The sequence below is a fragment of the Mangifera indica genome, unplaced genomic scaffold (genome assembly GCF_011075055.1).
Source record: "Mangifera indica cultivar Alphonso unplaced genomic scaffold, CATAS_Mindica_2.1 Un_0064, whole genome shotgun sequence".
NCBI classification, from domain to species: Eukaryota; Viridiplantae; Streptophyta; class Magnoliopsida; order Sapindales; family Anacardiaceae; genus Mangifera; species Mangifera indica.
This window is the reverse complement of record NW_025401156.1, coordinates 108216-130620: the sequence shown is the minus strand read 5'-3', so window position 1 is coordinate 130620 and position 22405 is coordinate 108216. Positions and strand designations below refer to the sequence as shown.

Below are 22405 nucleotides of genomic sequence, written 5' to 3'. Positions count from 1 at the left end.
AAAATTTAATAATAGATGTATAAAAAAAGATTTAAAAATATATTCTTTCAGACAAAAACCGCTTTTAGTGTCGTTCAAGCGCTTTTAGTAGAAACAATCTTCCATATCGGGTCCCTCTCTTTTTCCATTCATATTCTCCCACGTGTCTATTTACCCCCTACATCCTTTATCCCACGTGCTCTAATTTCCCCCTCCTCTCCCCACTATTTCTTTCTATTTCTTTTTCCCTCACTCCTTTGAACTTTCCTTCTCATTTTCTTCCCAAACATGAATCATCTAAACCTTTCCGTTACTTTCTCCATCTCAGTCATAATAATAACAGTTTTTCAGAACAATATTTTATTGCATGTCAAATCCTCAACTCCTTCAGATAATCAATATTCTTTCTTTGATATAAGCACTCTCGCTTCCTCGCCGTTGCAGTCCGGCAACAACAAGAACAAATCGTGCACTTCACGGCCGACGTATTTCCGCTGCCAGGTATGGACACAGGACTGCTCCGATGAGGTTTTGGCCCTGGCTCGCTGGCCGGAGAACGTCAATTGGTTGAAAACTGTGAGGAGAAAAATTCACCAGCACCCGGAGCTTGCTTTTGAAGAATATGAAACAAGTAAGTTGGTCCGGGCTGAGTTGGATCGGATGGAAATTAAATATAAATATCCGTTGGCCAAAACGGGTATTCGGGCCTCTATTGGGACCGGAGGCCCGCCGTTTGTGGCCATCAGAGCTGATATGGATGCACTTCCTATTCAGGTGTTTTTTTTTTTTCTGTATTTAATTTATTTTTATAGAGAAATTATTATCATTTGCAAAGTACATAATAATCATCCATGTGCTTGTACATGTACAAATATAGTCATGGGCTTGCATGTCGGTACGTTAGTGGGGGATTTATTTATTTATTATATTTTTGGGTTCTCAGAATGTCTCAATTTATGGCTTTATTTTTCCTTTTTGATGAGAGTTGAATTAGGTTTCTGTTTCTTATTATTTTTACTTTGTACTTTAGTCACATAAAATCTAAGGGAAGTTATCTTTTTACAGAATGACACAAGAAGGATTAAAACAAAGTTATTTCAACTATTTTTACCTTCCAAGAACTTCAGGTCAAATTTTTTGACAGAAGGGACAACTGGATTAACATGCTGGAGTTGTATGTTTTTCAGGAGGCTGTTGAGTGGGAATATAAAAGCAAAGTTGCTGGAAAAATGCATGCTTGTGGACACGATGCACATGTTACAATGCTCATCGGTGCTGCCAAGATCTTGAAGAGCCGTGAACATCTTTTGAAGGTTTGTTATTTATTCTGCAAATTTTGTTTAAAATGAGTCTGTTTTCTCACTTGTGTTTCTGCATGCAACCAATTAGAATTGCTGTTACCATAATTTTTTTTGATATTGGAGTTGATGGGTAAATGTAGATATATGAAATAATGAAGGGGGTCCACGGGGGGCTGTTGATTAAGCATGATATATAGGTGGAACATTAATTGCACAATCTTTAGGGTGAAGAAGTTAAGTGTGTTGATAGGAAGGCTCATTTTGTTTTGTATGAATATGTGTGTATATAGGACTGGATTTGAATCAAATTTGTTTAAGTTCGAATTTAAATTTGTTTGAATAAGTCTAAAATGAGCTCAAGCTCGAGTTTGAGCCTAAAGGTTCAATATTTCTAAATTCGAATTTTAGGGTGCTCAACTCATCAAACTCGTGAGGTTAAAAATTTTGATACAAAATAACTTTATTTTAATCAATATGTATTAAAAATGACATCATTTTAATAATGAGTTAAGCTAAAAGGTTAATTTGAACTCAAATTAAACTCGAGTTCAATGCCTTGCAAATTGAGTCAAACTCAAGCTTAAATTTAATTTAGTTCAAATCTAACCCTAGGTGTATGTGTGGTATAGGCCTTCCTTCTTCTTCTGATTAAAAGGACTTGATGATTGTCTCTTCTATGCAATTTTTTCACTTAGTATTCTCACGTATTTTGTCGGTTGCCTAAATTTTTGCCGTCCAACCAGATCTGTTTTCATTTTTCTGAAATGGTATTTATTGAAGTGTACTATTTGTTTAAAAAAGAAATCCCATGTGTCAATAGTTGAAAAAAAAAACAATTTCACTTTCATAGATTGGCATTACAGGAGTAGGGCGGTTCAATTTTAAGTTATACACAGAGTGGGTCTGTTTCATGGATGTCCACTTTTCAAATCTTTCAATTTGATTAAGACTTGGAAAAAACGAATCCCATGAATTTGGAAATGGAACCGACGTTAATCCTGTGGATAATGAAAGCTGCTTGCATTTCAGCCGTGGATTCATCTACTTGCTTTTGTTTTTTTTTTTTTTTTTGTAATTTTTGTGTATTCATTTATGTTTGGTACAAAGTGACACACATGTTTGGATGTTTGCCTCTATTCAATGAGGCATCACATTGTGTGGACTATCTTCAATTACTAAAGGTTGAAAGGGATGGCCTCCAATTAATCCAAGATTCCATTTTGTGTTAGAATGTGTTGTTCTTGTTATTCTTTGCCTATTAATGAGTGTTTGAGTTGTCCCTTTCTTTTCTTTGTCATAACGAATAAATTCACACAAAATATGGGCCTAAACAAAATGGGATGTTAGCTGAAATGAAAAATAATAAGAATATTTATATTGTGGTTCTGTTCTCAGGATGAAAATCCAACCAGTGCCATTTTCCCTCACAATCGGCTGATCTAAATGCCTGAGGATGTAAACATGTTTATTTATTAAGAAAGTTGTGTCACATATACGTTTCTAAGCCATACTGCTCTTTCTACATTTGCAAGAAGCTTAATTCAGGATAGGGGGTTTGGTGGATTAACTGATAATTTTCGTATTTTGTTATGACAGGGAACTGTAGTACTGATATTTCAACCAGCAGAGGAAGCTGGAAACGGTGCAAAACGGATGATTGGAGACGGGACTCTTGAAGATATAGAGGCCATATTTGCAGTTCATGTATCTCATGAGCATCCAACTGGTGTCATTGGCTCAAGGCCTGGTCCTTTGTTGGCTGGCTGTGGCTTATTCAGAGCCGTGATTAGTGGAAAAAGAGGCCACGCCGGGAACCCACACCACTCAGTTGACCCCATCTTAGCAGCCTCCGCTGCTGTAATCAGCTTACAAGGCCTTGTTTCTCGTGAAGCTGATCCACTGGACTCACAGGTTTGGCTTTCTTAACGGTTACCCATTATTCTACCGGCCATCTCTTTCGTTAAGGGATTTAATCAGCATTTCTGACTATGATCAATCTACAGGTTGTCTCAGTAACTTCATTCAATGGAGGGAATAATCTGGACATGATTCCTGATACAGTTATTATTGGTGGAACCTTCAGGGCTTTTTCTAACACTAGCTTCTACCAACTTCTCCAAAGAATACAAGAGGTGATTGTGGAGCAGGCCAGTGTTTTCAGATGCTCGGCAACAGTTGATTTCTTTGAAAAGGACTCCACAATATACCCCCCTACGGTGAACAACCAGCGCATGTACGAGCATGTGAAGAAGGTTGCCACCGATTTGTTGGGTCCACTGAACTACAGAGTGGTTCCACCCATGATGGGGGCTGAGGACTTCTCCTTTTACTCGGAGGTGATTCCTGCAGCTTTCTTCTACATTGGAATTAGGAACGAGTCATTGGGGTCAATACACACAGGCCACTCCCCATACTTTTTGATCGATGAAGATGCTCTACCCATAGGCGCAGCAGTTCATGCTACTATAGCAGAAAGATATCTTTATGAGCAAGGAAAAAGTCGGGGACTTTAAGCTGCAGCTTTTGCTACTAATGCGGTAAGTTTTAAACTTGACTAGCAAGAGAATAGTATTTGAAAAAAAAAAAAAAGTGCTCTGCTTTTTTCCAGTGCACTTGGCGACGTTAATCTACTACATATTTGAAGGTCAGGCCAACGGCCTTGGTTTTTTCGGTGTACTTGGGTTATGGGATATGCAAGGGCAAGATTTTCGTTGGAATTGTAGATGAACAAGACAATCTTCTGGTGTTGTAATACTTACCGCATGTTTTATATATACCCGTAGTTTGATTTCATTTGTTTTATTCAGAGGGTTAATAGGATTTAATGATGCAAATTCAGCAGAGAAAATCCGGTGGTTCCATTTCGGAAATTATACATACTTCCAGCAAAGAGAATTAGAGGTAACAAAATGACTTCCCAGAAGACAACAGGGATAACCGGGCCAATATTATTAACTCTTTTTTTCTTGATTCAACTACTAGAAAATAAAACTAACTATTACTTCATCGCACGTTAGCATTAAATTTTTTCTTTTTAACCAAGGACTCACTAATATTTGTTTGATGGGTAAACCGGGGCACAGTGACCGGATCTACACTGTTTTAGCATTCCATTGTGTGCAGAATAAACAGAAAAGGTGAATATCATGTTTAAGCATTTCATTCCAAAGTTCACTCAAATTCTAACGTCAAACAAAATATGCAAACCCATAAATCTAATAACATTCTCTACAACTTTATTACAAACCCACTTGTTACTTTATTTCACACAGAATTTCAACTTATTCTAGTGTCAAGTACCAAAAAAGCTGTCCCTAGAGCTTTTTAATAAATAAAAGTTCCATGTTGATCAGACCATTCTCACCTCTTCTCACCGCATAAACTTCTAGCAGCTTGTAAAGCAAAATACGTGAGGATGATATCAGCACCAGCCCTTCGGAGGCACATCAATGATTCCATCATAACCCTCTCTTCATCGATCATCTTGAGAACCCCACCAGCCTTGATCATTGAGTATTCACCAGAAACCTGGTACCATGAAATCAAAGATTAATACAAATGGACCTAAAAAAGAAAGGCTGTGGGAGACTGAAATAAACAAAGAAGCAGGTATCGAAGATGAGTTAGTAGAAAAGGCGGTTAATAAGGTTATTAAATATTGGAGTACAACAAAGAAAGGATCACACCAAGAAAGCTCTCTACTGTCATTATATTATAAATTACTTTATCTTTTCATTTTGAACCTTAATCCTACAGGACAATTGGATACATACATGGTAAAAGTGCTGAAAGATGTATTTTCAGATCATGTTCAGTGAAAGATTACATGTCTATACTGATTATCATAAGTCAACAGGACAATGCTAGTCCTCAAGAGAAAGGTTGTAAAATGAAATAATTTTAGCTATTTCATATATGAACATGGTAGATTTAGGAAAAGAAATAGTTTCTGACAATACCTGATATGCAGCAATCGGCAGAGGAGATTTATCCCTGAGTAGCCTTATGATATCCAAATAAGGAAGACCAGGTTTCACCTGTAACAAATGTTAAGTAACTTCAGTATAATGAAGGCTATAGGTACAAGAATATTCACAAAATTCCCAAAGAAGCAATTCTGACCAAAAGGATGTCAGCTCCTTCAGATTCATCTTCACGGGCTTCTACTAGAGCCTCTCTATAGTTTGCTGGATTCATCTGATAACTTTTGATTACAAGCCAAATTAATGAAAAAAGTGAGTGACATAAACACTAAATTTACAATTTTACCATTAATAATGAATACATACGTTTTCTTGTCTCCAAAACGTGGATTTGAGTCTAATGCCTCCCTAAATGGACCATAGAAGGAACTTGCATACCTGTTTGCAGGACAATATGGATTGACATGTTAGATATGATGAAAAAGTTTGCCTGTTAGATGGTTGGAAAAAAAAAAAAAAAAGCCCATCAACATCCATCAACACAATTGATTTATCAAAAACTACTGGCTTCTGCAATGGTTGGTCAAACAAGTGTCAAGCATAGAAATACGCCAGAAGCAAATTGTAGTTTTTGTTCACATCAACTAAAAGATAGGATGAGGAAGAAGATAAATAATACAAAGTGGTGTCTGAACATCCCAAAATATGTGATCACAAAAGGCTTCTTAACTAATTACCAAAAATAAATGTGGATATAGTTGAACTAGGAAAATGAGTATCCACACACGAGATTTGTGCAAGCAATGAAACAATACCGTGACACTAAAAATTCAAATAAATTGTACAAACAATGGAATAATGGCCTCCAGAATAAACCATGTCCTATGAAAAAATAATTGAAACATTGAGAAACACATAATAATAACTAATTAATTTTTTCCAGGATTTTCATGGTCTGTAAAGTATCCACTTAATAATCTTCTCCCATTCCCAGCTCTTTTCTAATTGTTCTTTCTTTCTTCCCTGATTTTGCAGTTCTTTTCTAGGATTACTCAATCAATGTTTGTGTATGAGTTTGAAAAGAAACACCCACTCACCACAGCATGAACTGAAATACCAAACATTATGATGACAAAGATAAATAAAATGATCAACATACTTTGCCGTATAGGACATAATAGAAACATGATGAAAGCCTTCAGCATCAAGAGCTGCACGAATTGCTCCTACACGACCATCCATCATGTCACTGGGACTCACAACATCTGCTCCAGCACGAGCCTACGTACAGAAGTAACAACACCAACATGACCAAGAAAATGTCAGGTCATAGAAGTGCAGCACAAAGCAAAAGTGAGAAAAATTATACAACACTGAGATAGTTGAAGCAAAATGATTGACTAACTACAAATGATCCGTAAGAATTCTCTTAATTAAAGCAGTTGAAACACCATACTGCAACTTAAATGATAATGAGCACTAAGTCGAGAATAAAGTAGTTTTTCAAGCACAAACAATGACTGCATCACAACCCAAGAGGAGGTCAATAAATCTTCAAAAACCTAAAGGAAGTTCACAAATGTTGTTAACTACATAAAGACATTGTAAAATTCCAATGGCAGAAAATCTATCCAAATTACCTGGGAAACAGCTTGCTTACATAATTGATGCACTGTTTCATCATTCAATATAACACCTACATAGTATTACAGAAAATATAGCAATGAGTGATTTTGTTTATGATCATAGTTAATTAGAAGCTCAGTGAAAAGTTTAAGAAAGTGAATTTTTTCATGACAAAGCATTTTGTAATTTGACCAGCAAAAGAAATGCCACCCATAGGTTACACACTTCTGGTCTTAACTCTAGCAATTCATCTTCCAATCTCTTACAAATCAATCTGATAACATCTCTCTTGCTCCCAAACATGCACACACAAGAAGATAACAGATGTAAAAGCATGACCTAGAAGACATCAAACAATCAGCCTAAACAGAGGAAGTGATGAGAACTAATACCCTACAGTTCAACACCAAAATGCATAAGCTCGGTCGTCTTCCTTTAGCCATACAAAAACATTGGAGTATTCTTGGTAAAATACAATACAAGAATAAAAATACAAGCTCACCATCTTCTCGGACAATACCATCATGCCCATCTGAGGAATATGGATCTAAAGCAACATCAGTGTAAATAACCTAATAAGAAAATGGTCAGTCAAGCAGATTGTCAGAATTTCAGAAACATAGTCTAGAAACCCTGTCAATTCTAAAGATACATGAATTGATTTTTGACTTACAAGATCAGGATATTTGTCCTTCAGTAGCCTTATTGTTCGAGGAACTAAACCATTGTCATTATAAGCTTCAACTCCTGTGGCAGACTAAGATGCAAAAACCAATTACATTTATGAATTCCAGATTAAAGAAGAGAAACCATGATGGAGAATAGAAACCTTCAAAGCATCAGGAACTTTGGGGAAGAGCACAATGCTGTTGACACCTACATCCCGAGCTTTTGCCACCTGCATCAAACAATACTTAACTTCAAATTAAATCTGGCAATTCTCTAACTACGTATATATGTGAGACGCTCATTCCAGTCTGCCCCACACGTTTGCCAGAAGTAGGCACTAAACATTGCTCCAGTGCTAACAAAGAATCAAAACAGTCATTTGTAAAATACACAATAGCTTAACCTAGAACCAATGAAAAAGACCAAAAATCCAAGATCAGTTATCTTTCGACTTGGAGATAATATACAGAATCTTCAAAGGCTGAATCACCTCTTCCACAAGCCCATGTCGCCATCCAAGTCTGTAACATCCAGGCATAGCTCCAATAGGTGTGTCTTCCTCACCTGCAAACCTCGAAACATTAATTACACAGCATACGGCCACGTTTCAGAATTTAATTAAAAGCATGAACTATACAACACATTTGCAATAATACCTTCATGAATAAATAATGGATAAACAAAATTCGCAGGAGAAAGATTTGTTTCCTGAAACGATGCTCGCAATGTAGGGGACTTTCGATTACGACGAGGGCGCCGATTAAGTGCCTAACACAACACAAAGCAATCTCAATCAACAAAACAAAATAAGAATGCAATTCAAGTCCTTCTGAATTTAACATTTTATCAAACAGAACATTATCGCAATGACAAAGAAACTCACAAGCGAAGGAACCACCGGGGTGCCAGCTGGCGCGGTGGGCTTGGGTGGCAACGGAGGCGCTTCTGGAGCATTACCAGCCACCACGGCCGCCTCACATTCCGCATCAGTCAATCCAAGTTTCTTAATAGGTCCATCGCGCGTTTCGCCAGCTTTAACGATAAATAGACATTGACTTTGACGCACCTTGACTGTCGTTTTAACAAAATTGAATTTCAACCTTAAATTAACCGACGGCTTCAGACCAATGTAGTTTTGGCTATCTACAAACTTGATTGAAGGTGAACTGCAAGCACCCGGCGCGTGAATTACCGTTGAAGCCATGAATTCACTTCGGTAACAACAGGTGTAAAACTAAATAAGAAAACAAAATGATGCAGATATTCTGACTGGTTGACGAGAAAATGAAGGAAAATCAGACAGCAAATCTTACCTTTCAAAGCTTATCTGATGGAGATTTCTAAGGCGGCCAATAAGAAGCGAGCTGCACACACACTACCCGATATTTACCGATTACCTTTATCTCACGAATAAGCGCTGCTTGGATTGAATTGTCGTTTTGTTCAAGCGTGGCAGAGTAAGTTGGTTCAACTAATTGGATGCATCATACCATACTTTACATCTTATTGTAGGATATAACACAAATATAAAATAACATATATTATAAAATTTATTGAATTAATAGGATATATACTTTATAATTTAATATATATTATTAATATAAATTGATATATTTTTTAAAAAATAATATATTTAAAATTTTTTAAAATTTTTAAATATATTTATAGTATTTTTTTTAAATAATGATGTGTTAATTAGACTTTTATATTATTTTATTTTTTAAAGTTATATTATATGATATCATCAATATTCAATTTATAATATAAAAAATTAATTTTTTAATATATAATACTATAAATGATTCAACTACCATAATTCAAATATTTATTTATAATGGAATTTCCTAATAAATCTTGATTCAATTCAATAGAAAATTCATTGAAATGCTTTCTAGATCCTATACTCTGTCGTTTCGATTTTTTGCTTTCTCGGCCTACGGCTCAGTTATTTGGGCCTGTAAATTGAACCTGCATCTTTGTCTTCTGGCTGGATCCAATACGATGTAATTTGAGCCCCTCCCTAATCTTTAGAAAGAGGAGAGAATGGAAAAAGGAAATAAAAATTAATTAAAATAGTTTTTAAGGGTATTTATACTATGTTAATTAATACTCTAAAAATTATACATATATAATAAATAAAACAAAATAATAAGAATTTTTAACCTTACATAAACCATAATTGCATCTTTTCATCTTCATCAGCAATTTCAACTAAAATCTAATTAAAAAAAATAAAAAAATTCAATGAAATTCATCTTAATGCAAATAAATAAGAATTTGATTACGTTGTTTTTTTATATTTTCAAGAATTAAGTCTAAAATATAAAATATTTTTTGAGATAGGCGTGATTTATCCCTAGTATGAATAATTTTAATTTTAATCTCATTCTTTCATCAATTTTTCATCACTATTGTCAATTTTAGTTAAGAGTATAACACCAAGTCAAGTTTATTGAGTTTTGTGTCTAATTTATTTGAAATTTGAAGAAATCAATGGGTCAGAGCAAGTAGACATGTTCATGGGCTGTATTTGGCATGGTCTATCAGGCTCATGGGCTATGAAGGACCAAGGCCCGAGGTACAACCCTATGCCTCCTTAGTCATATCTTCATAGTCCTTTAATGGGTTGGTCCACATGTTTTGTCGGTTTGCTTGTTATATTATATAATTTTTAATATTTTGTTAATTTAAAATTTTCTTTTTATAGGTTGACCAGTAAACCTTACCTACAAATCCCTGATATTTGTAAGCTGTGTTTTTTCTACAGGCTGCCCTAACATCTTGACGTGTCTAGGAAAGAGGGTAAAAGTGATACCTCTTAACTTTTCCTTGTGTTAATTATAGATTGTAATTGTGAACATGATTTATAAGTACAATTCTTAATCTCGTGTATTTGATTTTAAGTTAGAATTTGTATAGAATGTGAAGAAATTTGGGGTACGAGTGAGATAAGAGTAAATGCGGTTATTATTTTAAAGGTAGGAGTAATTATATTTACCTTGTTTTTTTTAACCAATTCTATATTTTTGTGAATCTTAGTGAGTATGATATTTAACTTTTTATTTATTTCATTTCTTCATTTGTATGAAGGATGAACGTGATTCTAAGTTAAAATTTATGTAAACCTGAAAAAAACAAAAGAGCTGTTGGTATGAGTAATCTCGACAGAGTTGACATGCTCTAGGGGGTAGGCATGGTAGGTGCAACTACATTTTAAGGGTTAAACTATAATATTTTAAAACCTTTAAGGTGATTTAAAAATTTATGATAACATAGGGTTTTATTGGATATTTTAATTATCATTAAACCAAATATCACTTTATGTCCATGTATTTTGACAAACGACAGATATTATATTGCAATTTAGGGTGACGCGATTATTATGTTCTAAACTCATCTTACTCTCGCTAAGCTTTCCTTAAGCTTTGCCTATTGTGTCATTATGTCATCTGGCTTTTAATCACAAGATATTAATTAAAATCGATAAAATTTTTTTTGTGTAAAATTTTTTTTGTGTAAACTTTTTTAGACAAATGTACAATGATTTTATTTTTATAAACAAATTTACTTTTAATTTTAAAAATACCCTTCCCGATTTATTACGTGACTTTCAACAACTTACGTATGTGTATCACAGTGTATGGGTGAGTATAGGGTACATACAAGGTGCGTAGGTGCGTACAGGGTGCATGGGTGCATACAGGGTGAGTACAGGGTGCGTGCATTGTGCATAAAGTGAGTACAGGATGCGTGGGTGCTTGCAGGGTGCGTAGGTGCGCACAGGGTACATACGGGGTGTGTAGGTGCGTGCAAGGTGTGTATGGAGTGCATACAGGTTGCGTGGGTACTTACAGGGTGCATAGGTGTGTACAAGGTATATGGGTGTGTGCAGGATACGAGGTGCGTAAAAGGTGCGGAGTGTAGGGTACATAAAAAATATAAAGGGTGTGAAGAGGGTGTGTACGCACTCTGTTTTATATATATATATATATATTACACACACTGTATTCACCCTATACGCACCTTGTACTCACCCTACACACTTTTTACGCATCATGTACTCACTCTACACGCCCTATACTTACCTTACGTACACATAAGGTGTGTAAGTGCGTACAGGGCACATCGGTGTGTGCAGGGTACGAGGTGCGTAAAGGGTGCGGAATGCAGGGTACGTAAAAAATATAAAGGGTGTGAAGAGGGTGTGTACGCACCCTCATCGCACTCTGTTATATATATATATATATATATATATATATATATATATATATATATATATATATATATATATATAAAATTTTAAATATTAATATATTTAATATAATATATAAAAATAATAATTTTTAAATTTATATTATATTATTCTATTTTTTAAATATTATTTTATTTTATTTTATTTATATAATATATATATATATTTTTTACACACACTGTATTCACCCTACACGCACCCTATACTCACCCTATACACTTTGCACGCATCCTGTACTCACTCTACACGCCCTATACTCACCGTACGTACACATAAGTTACTGAAAGTGACATAATAAACAGAGAGGGTATTTTTAGAATTAAAAGTAAATTTGTTTATAAAAGTAAAACCGCTGTACGTTTGCTTAAAAAGATTTACAGGAAAAAAAATTTGTCGATTTTAATTAATATCCACACCCCAAAGTTGTGCGCTTGGTGGAACATCATAACCCTTTTCTCATAATTCATAGCATGTGAAACCCCTTTCATTACTAAAATGTTAATGTGCACTTACAAATTTCAGTTTGCCTCTAGCATGCATACGACGTACCAATCTACCACATGTTTTGATGAATAGTACAGGTACGGGTAATCGACTTAGTAGGTGCGATCTATTTCACACCTATCAAATAAAATATTAATGATCTTCCAACCAAAATTAAGGTTTCATTCCACAAAACACAACATCAAGTGACGGCAAACATTTTTCCATCAACTAATAATCAATTTTAATTTAAAAAATGTTACAATCCTAAGTAAAATTTAAAATTAACTTAGGATTGTAAAAAAAAAACTTTTTTTTTTAACTTTAACTTTATAATAAAATTATGTATACCCATTTTTAATACATAATTTATATATATAGATGATGTGTTATCATGTGATTAGATGTTTCTTTATCATATGATAACACATGTTTTAAAATCACCTAATTACATGATGACACATTACTGTGTACATGAATTGTGTATCAAAAATAAACACACATAGCATTGTTCTTAACTTTAACCTTTGAACTTGAATCATTGAACTTGAAACTTTGACCTTTTTTTTTAATTGTCAATTGGGCTAAAGTGATACACAAAATTGGTTCGTCAAGCCATCTTGAGTGAAAATATTAAATTGTCAATCTTATCCTACATGCATACAACTATGCAAACTTGCCTTCCACAAAACCACTTTTTGAAACCCCTTGCCCCCTATTGGTGTGTGCATAACATTTGGGGTTTTAGTCCCCTCAACACGCATATGCTATATAATATTGAAAACATGCATAAAATTTATTCACATGTTGTGACATGTTAAAACGCATTTATGTAACTTAACATATGTCACTTTTTTCCTTTATCGCTAGTATGCCCTTACATAAAATCTTGTTATGCATGGACAAATCACACTATATATAACACAAGACATAACACATGTGAAACTTAGCATGATATCTCTTACATTACTTTCTTAACTTGTCTTAAATCTCCAGTTCCAATATCATCAACCTGCTTTTATCTATGCCCTATTATCTTATTTTTGTCCTCCTAAAGCTTAGGAGATAGCGTACGAAATCCAAAGATAAGTTGAAAATTACAAATTTACAACACTAACACATGCCAATTGGGGATTTTATCAATTACATACCATTGATAAAAAATTTAACGTCAAGAGGGAGAAAAATACTCCTTAATATATCTAATCCATTAAAATTTCCCTTCAATTTACTCAACTTTCTTCAATCACATAAAACCCCTAAAATCACAAACTAGGGTTTTTACATTGATTTTGTTTCAAGAAATTAAGGTTATATCAACATACCTTGAGGTTTAAATCAAACTGTTGCACTTTGACTTCGTTGTGATTAAGAGACTTTAAAATATCTTTTCAGATTTTGCACACGAGTCCTTCTAATTCCTATTATTTTTATTATATTTTAATCTTTTCATAACATTAATTATGCGCTTCCCTTTGAACTTACTAATTTAACACTTTCATCCATTTTCTTTTGCACATAACTTTCTTATATTATACTTTTCCCTCTTATATCATTTACAACATAAATTTAATAAGAAAAAAAGGATTAAAATATCCTTTGTTTATACATATGCGATTACGAGCCCCCTTTACACTTGATAATTTCAATAAATCCTATTTTTTTGTTAATTATATCTGTATAATATTTAAAGTTATGAGTAATATTATATGAATTCATTTAAGGGTTTTTTTTTAAATAATGATAAAACCCCACTCAACTCTGAATGATAGTAAACTCTAATGTATAATAACTAAATCTATAACGATTGCTCTAAATAGTTTTGAATTTTATTAATTATAAGAAGAATACAATTCGATCTCAACTTTCTTCCTAAAGTATTTTATACTTCTACCATTTTCATGCCCATCTGGGTCACAAACCCAACTCAAGTTAGGTTACAAGTCGGGCCTAATCCTATTATAGAAAAGATCTTGGCATAAATATAATCAAGAAGTATGAAAGGATGATGATTATGAATTGAGGTCAAGTGTGCTAGTGTTTCCTCTCTTTTGCCTTTTTCCCAATCTGCCACTCACGTTTATAATATGTCGTGGTCCTACTCCAAGTGTGCCAGTGTTTCCTCTCTTTTGCCTTTTTCCCAATTTACCACTCACGTTTATAAAATGTCGTAGAGCGTGCCATTCACATGCAGTGGTCCCACTCCAAGATAAACTTCGACATGTAAGTCTTTGCCTTTAGATTCTTTTGTCTTCAAAAAGATATGATTATTTTGTTGCAACATATATTAAGTCCCATCAAAATTGTTTTTTAGCGGGAGATCCTGAACAACTTGAACACTTGTTAAATGCGGTTGTGTGGTGAGTTCTAAGTGATGATGACAAATAACAATATCCAAAAATTTAGCAGGTTATATTTAGTTTAAATAATATTTTACAAATTTATTTCCAACCAAAGTTTTTTTGTATTTTTAAATTAGTATTTATTAATTATTAAATATTTAAATATTTATTTTTAAACTATTAAAATTAACATAATTAGTTAACATTATCTATATCCCTTTAAGTTTAAAAAATTAATAATTTCTCATAAGATTAAACTTTAAAATATTATATTCTCCTCTAGGGTTCCTTTATTTGTCTTCCTAGCTTTTCTAACATCGTCTTCAGTCAGTTTCTCTCTCTCTCTCTCTCTCTCCCCTTTTTCTGATGTCGGTAACCAAGTAAAGAACGTCCTTATCATTAGAGGAAGACAAATCATCTTCCTCCAAAGACAAAGACAATTCGTCTTTGTTCAATGATGAAGGCGTTCTTCATTCGATTGTCGACGTTGGAAAATGGAGAGAGAGTGAGAGATAAGTCGGTGACGACGTCGAAAAAGCAAGAGAAAGAAAAAGAAAACCCTAAAGGAAAAATGTAACATTTCAAAGTTTTATCTTTGAAAGAAATTATTAGTTTTCTAAATCTAGGGAGGAAATGAATAATGTTTTATTATTTTTAATATATTACTAGTTAAATAACAATTTTATCCTTGAAACTTAACTAGTTATGTTAATTTTAACCACTCATTGATGGATATTTAAATTTTCAATAGTTAACGGATATCAGTTTAGGAATACAATCAACTTTAGGTGGGAATAAGTCCTTTGGTCATGTTTTATTATTAAAAATGATAGAGTATCACAAATATATATTAACTTAAAGACTATAAAATATAAGTTATTACAATTTTGACAAAAGTTTTTAAAATTGGTAATTATAAATAATTATTATGTTTAGTGGAAGATAATAAAAAAATAATAAGATATTATTTTACTAAAACGACCTTAGGCATAATTATTTTAAAATAATTTTCATATTACTCATTATATTAATTGAAAATGAGAGTAATTGGTCCTAAAAAATTAATAAATAAAGATAAAATTATAACAAAATTAACATTATCTTGAAAATTTTTTAATGTTTAAGATGAATGTGATAATTAGATTACTTTTTATATAACCTATCATATTATTATTGATAATAATAAATTATTAAAATATTTTATTATTAATAAATCAAATAAAATAATATTAGTAATAAAATATTAATTAATAGAGTAATCTTACCTTAAACCATACACCTCTTTTGGTGAAAATTTTTATTACAAATTATTAAGGGAGAGTGAAAAGATTTTTTATTTTTATTTTTAATAATAACATAAGACAATGTATATTTAATCATTCTACAAGATATAGGATGAATAAAAACTATTTATTTGACTATAAGATTAAATTCTTAATTTATTTGATTTAGTGCTTATAAAATCAATTATTAAATTCATAATTTATTTTATTTAGTATGATTAGTTTTAGTTTAATGTGACAGTCTGATTCAGATGGATTTCCTTGTTAATAAAAACCTTAAATATTAAAATATAATGAATACACATAAAATTGCAGGCAATTGTGCCATTATTCATCGTTGGACATTATTTAAAATTATAATAAAATATTTGAGTTCATGTGTATAATTTATTTTATATATAGTTATTTTCTACTAAGACATCTTAATATAAATTTTGTCAAAATCTTACATATTTACCGTTGGATTACATATGTTAGACTAAAATATTACTTTCAATCGAGATTCAATGGCCTTGATAAATTTATATGAGAGCATTTTATATGAATTATTATTATTATTATTATTATTATTATTATTATTATTATTATTATTATTATTATTATTATTATTGTGGTATAAATAATCTACCATCAATTGTCCTTAAATATTAATTAAGAAAGGCCAAAAGACTTGTTCCCACCTAAGGTTTGGTCAAATCGTATTTTCATCCGTAAAATTTCAAAAACTTAAATACCAACTGTTCTGTTAAAATTTTTTATTTGAGACAAGAGTAAAATCATCATTTAACAAAAAATATTTTTAAAAAAACTAAAATTTTATCTCATTCCACATTTTCTTAGTTTAAAAAACTAACAATTTTCTCCTATTATAGTTTTAAAAAGTGATCCCCCCCGCCCCCTCTTTAGGTTTGATTTTTTCCATCACCATTTTTTGGCAAACTTCACCGTCTCTAGCCCTTTCTATCTCCTTCCAGCGCTCTCTCGTCTCTCTTCCAGGCCGACTTCAACTTGTATAATTTATATTGCATAAAATATCATCTCATAGATATTCATATATGAAAAGAGAACATTGAAAGTAAGGGAGCAACTTACTAAAAATAAAAAAAAATGAAAAAAAGAGTAAGGGGGGCAAAATTTGATATCTCTTCATAAAGAAACTGCTTATGATGTTAAGCTAATTGATTTAGACATATTTTGTTATTATTCAACCGACATCACTAAATGATTTAGATATATTGATGCATTTTAAAATTTAGGATGAGATATGTTGGAGATAAAGTTTTTGTTTTAAGTGTTGTACAACAAATTGAATTCAATTCTACCTTTGATTAGACACTAAATCTTGACTGCAAATCAAAATATGAATTCAAATTTCATGCCACAGTTGTGTTCATTTAGGCTTTCATGGTGTCTTGTCTTGAGGACCACTACCTTACTATCTTTCACTAATTAAATTGGTTGTAGTCCCATATAAAAACTATAATGTTTATACAATAAAATGATCGAAAATAAGTGGATGGTTTTTTCCTTTTCGGTATCAAGCTTTGGATTTTGGGTTTTGGGTTTTTCTGTCTAAAAGACTTATTTCTATATAAGGTTTAGCATATTTTAAAATTTTCACCCGTAAAAATTTAAAAATTCAAATATTTATCTACTATTAAACTTCTATTACTTTAATAATATTATTAAAAAATATATAATTTCATCTCATTTTTCCCTTTCTGATTTTAAAAACTAACAATTATATTCCAAATTAAGTTTTTTTTTAATTTTAAAAATTGATTTTTCCCCCTTGCTTAGGATTTTTTATTTTTTCTTCTCTTACCACGACAAGAATCTCTTCCCACACAGAGAATTACTCTGAGAAAAATGGTGCTATGTTGAATAAATAGACACCTTGAGATACAATGAAGTGTTGGATTATTTACTCATTGACAATTGTAACGTTATATGAAATGACATGTGGGGCGAGTTATTGGTTTTGGAAAATAGGTAAATCCAAGATTAGTTGATAAATTCACATTTGGATTTAATAATTATTGAGTAAATTTAGACAGATGAAGATTGTCAACCAAAAAATCTTTGGATGATGATGCCATGCCTAACCAAATTAAAGCATAATCTTGTTCTTTTACAACTAGAAGATTTGATTTGATATAAAGGGACGCATGCATAAAATTAAAGAGTTGTTTCACCAGAGAGTATCGATAAATACAAATTAGAGTCATATCTAATAAAGAATAATATTATATGTATATATTTTTTATATATAATTTAAATATAAGTAATATTATATATACATACTTTTAATATATAATTTATATATATAGATGATATATCATTATATAATTAGGTATTACTTTATCTTTAATTTAAAATTATCTAATCACATAATGACACATTATTATATTCAAATTATGTATTAAAAGTATGTATACATAGTCTTATTATTTATATATATAGATGATGTGTCATTATGTGATTAAAAGTTATTTTATTTTTTATCTTTTCCTTAGTATTGGTCCTTAATATTTGTAAGATGAAGAGTGAAAGTTATATTCTAATGATATATTTGGTTATTCTTGATTCAAATATAATTTTAAAGATTTATTTTTTATTTTAATTGAAATAAAATTAAATATTTATATTAACAACATCAATAAAATTATATATACAAATAATAATATATCACTATATGATTAAGTATTATTTTATCTCTAATTTTAAACTATCTAATTACATAATGATATATCATTATTTATATATAAAATTGTGTGCATAACACTACTTTAACGATATAGTCTTAATTTCGTAAAAATTATAGTTTTCTCTTGTATACACAGAAAAAATAGAAAATGAATCGCATAAATATTGAAGAGATATATTATTTTATAAAATTCTTCTCGTTGTCTTTGAATATAAGGTTTACTTGCACTTCTAGATATTTTTTGAATAAAAGATATATTTAATTATTATTTTTATAATTAATCGTTTATCAAAACTCACTATATATCATATTAACAAATTCGGTGAAAGAAAAAATCTATCTTATCGCAAAAAATATATATATATTATTTATATTCAATAAATTAAGAAAAAGACCACTACTATATAAACAGAATTTAAATATATAAAACAAGTATATATATATTATATTATTATATAATTGAATGTTATTTTATGCTTAACTTAAAATAATTCATTCACGTGATGATATATTATTTATGTATAAATTTTGTGTATTTAAAATATATACACATGATTTTATTGTAAAAGATGTATAATTTTTTATAAAATAAAACTATATATACCTATTTTAAGTATACGAATAAGTACATACTTAATGCATGTCATCATATGATTAAGTGATTTTCAATTAAGAAAAAAATAATACTCAATCATACGATAACACACATAAATGTATATATATTTGTATATTTAAAGTGTAAATACACAGGATTAAACTTTTAGTAAAACTATGTACATATGTCTTCATATGATTAGATAATTCTGAATTAAAAATAAAATAATACTTAATCATGTGATGAAATAAATTCGCATAGTATTGTTTTTAAACCTTATGGTAAATAAATTTTTGGGCCTACTATTGACAATTATGTACCTATGTATGAAAGAGAATATTGAAGGGTAGCAAAATTTGAAATCTTTACATAAGAAATTGCTTAGGATGTTAAAGTGATTAAGGCATATTTTGTCATTATTCAACCGACATCACAAAATGATTTAAACATCTTGATTAATTCTTAAATTTAGGAAGAGTTATGTTGGAAATAAAGTTTTTGTTTTAAGTGTGGTACAAAATGAACTTGATTAGACACTCATGTGTGCCCCAACTATTCTTAAAAATCTTCACTCCAATCCAAATCAAATTATGAATTCACAATTCACACCACTGGTGTGTTAATTTAGGCTCTTTTGGGGTCATGTCATGACTACCACTTTCTTATTATTTTTCACTAATTAAAATTGTCGTAGTCATAATCAGATTGTATATCATATTATATATTAAAAAATTAATTTTATATATTATATATTAAATATCGTATCATATCATATGATATAATTTTTTAAAAATAAAATATTAAAATAATAAAAAATATAATAGACACGTCATTATTTTAAAAAAATATCATTAACACGTATAAAAATTTAAAATTTCTCATATATACTTTTATTATGTCATTATTTTATTTAAAAAGTGTATCGATCTGTATTGGTAATACGTATTATATCGTATGATACATCTATTGTATTGTATTAATTATGATACACTTCATAATACATATCATACTTTATTTGTATCGTAAAATATGTATTGTGTATCATAAGATATTAATAACTATAGTTGAAGAACACACTTTTGATTATATAATTGTATATATAAATAATATATTATCATATAATTAGATATTATTTTATCTTTAATTTAAAATTATTCAATTACATTATCATATATTATTTATATATTCATCTATATATAAAAGTATACAAATATATATTTTTATTATTTTGAAAATGGGTAAATCTATGATTAGTTGGTAAATTCACATTTTTATTTATTAATTATTGGGTAAATTTATATTGATTAAGATTGTCAACCAAAAAATCTTTTGATGATGATTCCATGCCTTACCAAATAAAAGCATAATCTTGTTCTTGTGCATCAAGGAGATTTGATTTGATATAAAGGGGTTCATGCATAAACTTCACCATTAATTATGTGTTCATATATTTCTATTTTTTATATAAAAATGTGGTCTGGTTAAAAGATAATGACATTTAGTGTCTCCTATAGATTGAGATCGGTATCACAGAACGGTTAATTAATTCTAATATTTAATATAATAAAATATAAATAAAATATAAATTGATAAAAAAAAATTATTGTGATTCAATCAGATAGCCAATGATATATGTCCACAATTGAGTTATTAATTATCTTATTGTTAATAAAATGGCATGTGTCCTCGACTTGAAATAATTTAATTTTGGATAAAGGTCGTAAGGGGCATGTGGTGAGAGGAAATTAAAAATTATTCTGATAATCTATATTTTATTATTTATATATTTTGTTTGATTTATAAGTAATAAAATATTTTAGTAATATTTTATTATCAATGGTAATATTACAGATAATATAAGAGGTAATTTGATTATTACTCCTATATTATGTATTAAAAAATTACTAAGGTAATATTGATTTTATTATAACTATATTTTTATTTATTAATTTTTTAAGCAAAAATAATCTTATTTTTAATTAATATAAAAAATATTTTCGAAAAATTATACCCAATAATATTTAAGTAAAATAATATAATAATAATTTATATCTATCTAATTTTATCAAATATAGTAATAATTTATATTTAATAATTTTTAAAATAATTTATTTTTAAGATAATTCTTCAATTTTAATAATAAAATATTCTTCAAATTACTACCCTTTTCTTACGGAAAACTTTTTGCCTATCTTATCATATTAATCTTCCATATTTTTAGGGGAAAAAGTAACCGATACGTTCAAATGCCAAATTTGATTATTCATTATTTAAATATGATTTTCAAGATTTGTTTTTATTTTAATTGAAATAAGGTCAACAAAGTTACCTTAACAACATGGTGTTAGAGAGACAATAACTTCCCCTTTAGACACAGGGGAAAAAAAAACAAAAGATTAAATATCTTATGATGTTAGAGAGATTAAAATATATTTTTTAATTCTTTGTAAAAAAATAATTATTAACGGTTGGACTCCTTTTCAATCCTTTGAAGAACTCTTTGTAAAAAAATATTTTTTAATTCAAAGTCTATATATTCTATGTTTTGTGGATTGAAAACTTGTCTAATCGTTAGCTATTTATTCTATTATTTATTTAATTTTTTAAAATAAAACATATGAAACATATAAAATATAATTTTAAATACGTATTATGTAAATTAGTTTTATTGATTTTAAATATTTTTTTTATTTAATCAATTTAATAAATTTGATTAAATTTAAAATAAATTAATATTTATATATAAATTAAATTAAATTATAAAATTAAAACTAATTTTGAAAATACTAATTGTAATTGAGGAAAGAGCGAGCGGTGAGAACGGGGAAAAGTCATATGAAATTTGTCGTGTAAAAGCAAAGACCAGAGGAGTGGTGGAGAAATCTCTTTTGATTTTTAGTTAGGAGAGAGATCTGACCCGACCTGACCCGTTCAATGTAGTAGCGTTGGTCAATAAAAGGCCCCACAAACATTACTTGTCCAAGTCAAACCAACTAAAATCAGTTACGCTTTTTTCTTTATGGAAATCAATAGCCAACAAACACGCTTTGCTTTTGGTTCAAAGAAAGATTTGGGATCCTCTCTTTCTTTTCTTTCTTTGCATCACACTATTTTTCACTTTAAGGTCAAATTTGTAAGGCTGTCTGTCTTTCTTATTGTTATTTAAACCCTAATTAATAATTAATAAATATAATTATTATTGTAATAATTGCTTATTAAATAAATATATGTAAAATTCGGGGATA

General features: G+C 30.0%; 2 protein-coding genes across 3 annotated transcripts; one reads left to right on the top strand and one right to left on the bottom strand.

The window, feature by feature from the left end:
- Nucleotides 1–221: 221 nt before the first annotated feature.
- On the top strand, nt 222–4073 carry LOC123207167 (IAA-amino acid hydrolase ILR1-like 6). The gene is made up of 4 exons (XM_044624452.1): nt 222–753; nt 1167–1292; nt 2877–3191; nt 3284–4073. The coding sequence occupies exons 1-4, from the start codon at nt 268–270 to the stop codon at nt 3791–3793; spliced, it is 1437 nt and encodes a 478-aa protein (XP_044480387.1). The 5' UTR covers nt 222–267; the 3' UTR covers nt 3794–4073.
- A 345-nt stretch (nt 4074–4418) lies between these two features.
- LOC123207168 (delta-aminolevulinic acid dehydratase, chloroplastic-like) lies at nt 4419–8971 on the bottom strand. 2 transcript variants are annotated; one of them, XM_044624453.1, is made up of 13 exons: nt 8812–8971; nt 8382–8709; nt 8155–8266; nt 7989–8062; nt 7659–7727; nt 7503–7586; nt 7332–7401; nt 6844–6899; nt 6363–6484; nt 5570–5641; nt 5403–5484; nt 5240–5317; nt 4419–4808 (listed from the first exon to the last, which is right to left on the bottom strand). In XM_044624453.1, the coding sequence occupies exons 2-13, from the start codon at nt 8700–8702 to the stop codon at nt 4641–4643; spliced, it is 1308 nt and encodes a 435-aa protein (XP_044480388.1). In that variant the 5' UTR covers nt 8703–8709; nt 8812–8971; the 3' UTR covers nt 4419–4640. The 2 variants fall into 2 exon arrangements, with proteins under 2 accessions (XP_044480388.1, XP_044480390.1); XM_044624455.1 differs by having other exon boundaries at nt 8382–8732; nt 8812–8941.
- Between the last annotated feature and the right edge of the window lie 13434 nt (nt 8972–22405).